Genomic DNA, 2,964 nt, shown 5'->3' on the forward strand with positions numbered 1-2,964 from the left:
GCTAGAAAATATTAGGGTTGAGCTAGAAAATATTGGGGATGGAGCTCGAAAATACATTGTTGTACTGGGTATGACTCAGTATGAGCTAGAAAATACTTGGGAGGAGCTAGAAAATATAATGGATGAGCTAGACAATATTAGGAATTATCAAGAAAATACTGTGGATGGGATAAAAAATAGTGGGACCTGATTTTGCTCAGCCATATGATATTCCCTGTTTGGGTGGGGTTACGTTGAGCTCACAGGAATTTAGAGCTGTAAAAATGTTACAATATTACTGTGTGTTAAGGGTGTATAACTGTGACGCAATAAATCAATGTCTACCCCGTGAATGAGGTAATTGGTAATCTTGACCATTGACAAGTAAATGATGAGTTCAAACACCACATTTGTGTCTACCCTAAAGGCACACTGAAATTAAAGAAAACTTCCGTTATTCTAGTAATGTGAGTTTGAGATTGAAGACATGTCGGGAGAGCTATCCATATAAATATAAATAAGATTGGGGGGCTCTTGTGGCCTGGAAATAGTAGAAAGGTGTTGGCCTCTCATTCAAAGGTCCCGGGTTCGAATCCGGGTAGCGACCAAAACATTTTCTTCTCTAAAATTGTCTCCTTTCACCTCCTTTCCCGCTCTCTTGCTATGTTCTGTTGTCTGCTTTCATTTCCACTTTCTGCCCCCACTCCCTCACCTCCTTTGCCCCCTCCCCTGGGCTCCTGACTCTTTCTGCAGCCTTTCTACTGCTACTCCTTGGTTCCTCCTTACTGCTGTCTTTCTGCCACACCCCTGATCTTCTGGTAGGAAAGATTTACACCTAGCCTTCTCGGACAAGGGCGAAAAATCTCGGAGGGCCCGTGTGCAAGTTGCGCACGTTAAAGATCCCTTGGTGGTCTAAAATCGATAAGAGTAGGCTTCGGCCGCCACCCGCGCAAAATTCAAAATTTCTTACCAACTGAAAATATTAGGTGTGTCCCGCGCGCTCATATGACCTTATGCAGTTGCGAGCGCCGTAAAACACTTTACAAAAACAAAACAAGCAAAATAAGATTGACAAACATTGCTGAAATCTGTGTAAAATTTTGTAAATGGAAGTGTCGGTTTCTCGGGCAGTAGGGCCTACTGTTTTCTGAACCTACTCCAGCATTTTGAGGCTGTTGTCTCATTTGGATGCCATGTGTCCCCCCTTTCTGTCCGGGGGTTTTAGGAAAGGCTCTCTTCTGTATTCTTAGTCTTCTGTATTCTTAGTCTTCTTCTCATTCGCAAATATCCCGTCATGAGAGTTCCTAGATCTCAAACATTATTATTATTAGATCTATGTATTCTGTCCAGCCTCCAGCATGGACAAGTCTGTGCGAACAGAAAACAACACGTCAGTCTTGACCGAGAGATCTACTTTCCGACAAGAAAACAGATGCCTTTGTGTGGATGCTATCTCTCTACGCCTACAGTCTCTAGTAGGCCCAATAGCCAACAGATTTTCAGGCCCCGAGTTTTAAAAAAATAAATCAACGGTACATGTACATGAACTTACTTCTGTCCTTGTACATAAAACGTGTACACCTACACACCACACACAGAGAAACAGGATAGAACAAGATTCCCCAATGTGCAGGCTAGACTGTCATTTTTCACAATCCAATAATAAACTGATGGAACCACTAATATATATATATATATATATATATATATATATATACAGTGGAAACCTGATATAACAGTAATGGTGGGACCAGAGGAAAAGTCCTGTCAGTGTTACAACATCCGATCCCTGTTAAATCAGAACTGCAAGGAAAGTAAGCATTTGTGGACTAATCTAGCTGTATTTATTCATGGGTAGTTTCCCTTGCCACACCACAGCCCTCTCTCGTGGCCACTGGCAGGCCTGCACATGACACGTTACGCGTGGCGTGCGTGTAGCTAGAGGGCTAGACAGAAGTCTGCAACTGCAACACACCGCAGCCCTCTCTCGCTTCACACGCTGAGAGTGCTTGTTGTAGTGGCATGGCTTGCTTCATTACTGCGTTACTCTGTCTGTGTCTCTCTTTTTACACATTGATAATGTGAAGGAGCCTTTGTCCCACTGCTATAACTGATTGGGCTCCGACAAGGCCTTGTGTTGTAATTGCCGATAACTTTTAAGAGACAGAGTAGGAAAAAAGGGGATTAAAAAATTTTAATCCCCGTTATTACCGGGCCTGTTATATATGGTTTCCACTATATATAAATATAATTAAAAATACATATATAAATACATGTACTCGAAATAATTAATTTGCAGGGACTCTTTTCTCATCTGGACTTGAAGTCAAAGTAAAATATGAGCTCTAGGTCTAGTACCAGTACGTCGAAGTCAAGAGAAAAATATGTCATTTTTGAGCAGCCAAAACTTCCCCAGAGGCAGACTTTTCCTTGGGGCCTTGGTCGTCCCAGCCAACGTGACACCAGCAACAAGTTGTTCAACAAAGACTAGACAAATACATTGGTGAGCTGCGCTAGGAAAATCCCTCAACCAGACATTTCTGAAAATGAAGCAATGAAGGCTGGTGGAATTGGTGTACGGGTTATTTATTGAAGAAATATTTATTCGTAGATCCAAGGCTTGCTGGCAAATTCGTAGTCGCTGAGTTCTTCTGGCTTGAACCACAAGGCAATCTCCCGCTGGGCAGTCTCCACCGCGTCACTGCCATGGCAAATGTTGCTGGGGAGACAAAGTTCACACGGCCATCAACACATTGAAGTTCACGGCCATCAACACATTGAAGTTCACGGCCGTCAACACATTGAAGTTCACGGCCATCAACACATTCTCCACACCCGTAGGTCAAGTTATCCGATATATAATACATTCTCCACACCCTTAGGTCAAGTTATCCGATATATAACACATTCTCCACACCCTTAGGTCAAGTTATCCGATATATAACACATTCTCCACACCCTTAGGTCAAGTTATCCGATATATAT

At 42.6% G+C, this 2,964-nt stretch overlaps 1 protein-coding gene across 1 annotated transcript in view; it reads right to left on the reverse strand.

Moving 5' to 3' along the window:
* Positions 1-2,546: 2,546 nt before the first annotated feature.
* Positions 2,547-2,964, reverse strand: part of LOC101846066 (nucleoside diphosphate kinase B) — an 8,337-nt gene continuing 7,919 nt past the window's right edge. Inside the window, exon 4 of the mRNA XM_005095897.2 lies at positions 2,547-2,698. Coding sequence (XP_005095954.2) covers positions 2,581-2,698 — 118 coding nt within the window. The 3' untranslated portion in view covers positions 2,547-2,580. The remainder of the gene's footprint in view (positions 2,699-2,964) is intronic.

Source organism: Aplysia californica, unplaced genomic scaffold (assembly GCF_000002075.1).
Source record: "Aplysia californica isolate F4 #8 unplaced genomic scaffold, AplCal3.0 scaffold00116, whole genome shotgun sequence".
Classification (NCBI taxonomy): domain Eukaryota; kingdom Metazoa; phylum Mollusca; class Gastropoda; order Aplysiida; family Aplysiidae; genus Aplysia; species Aplysia californica.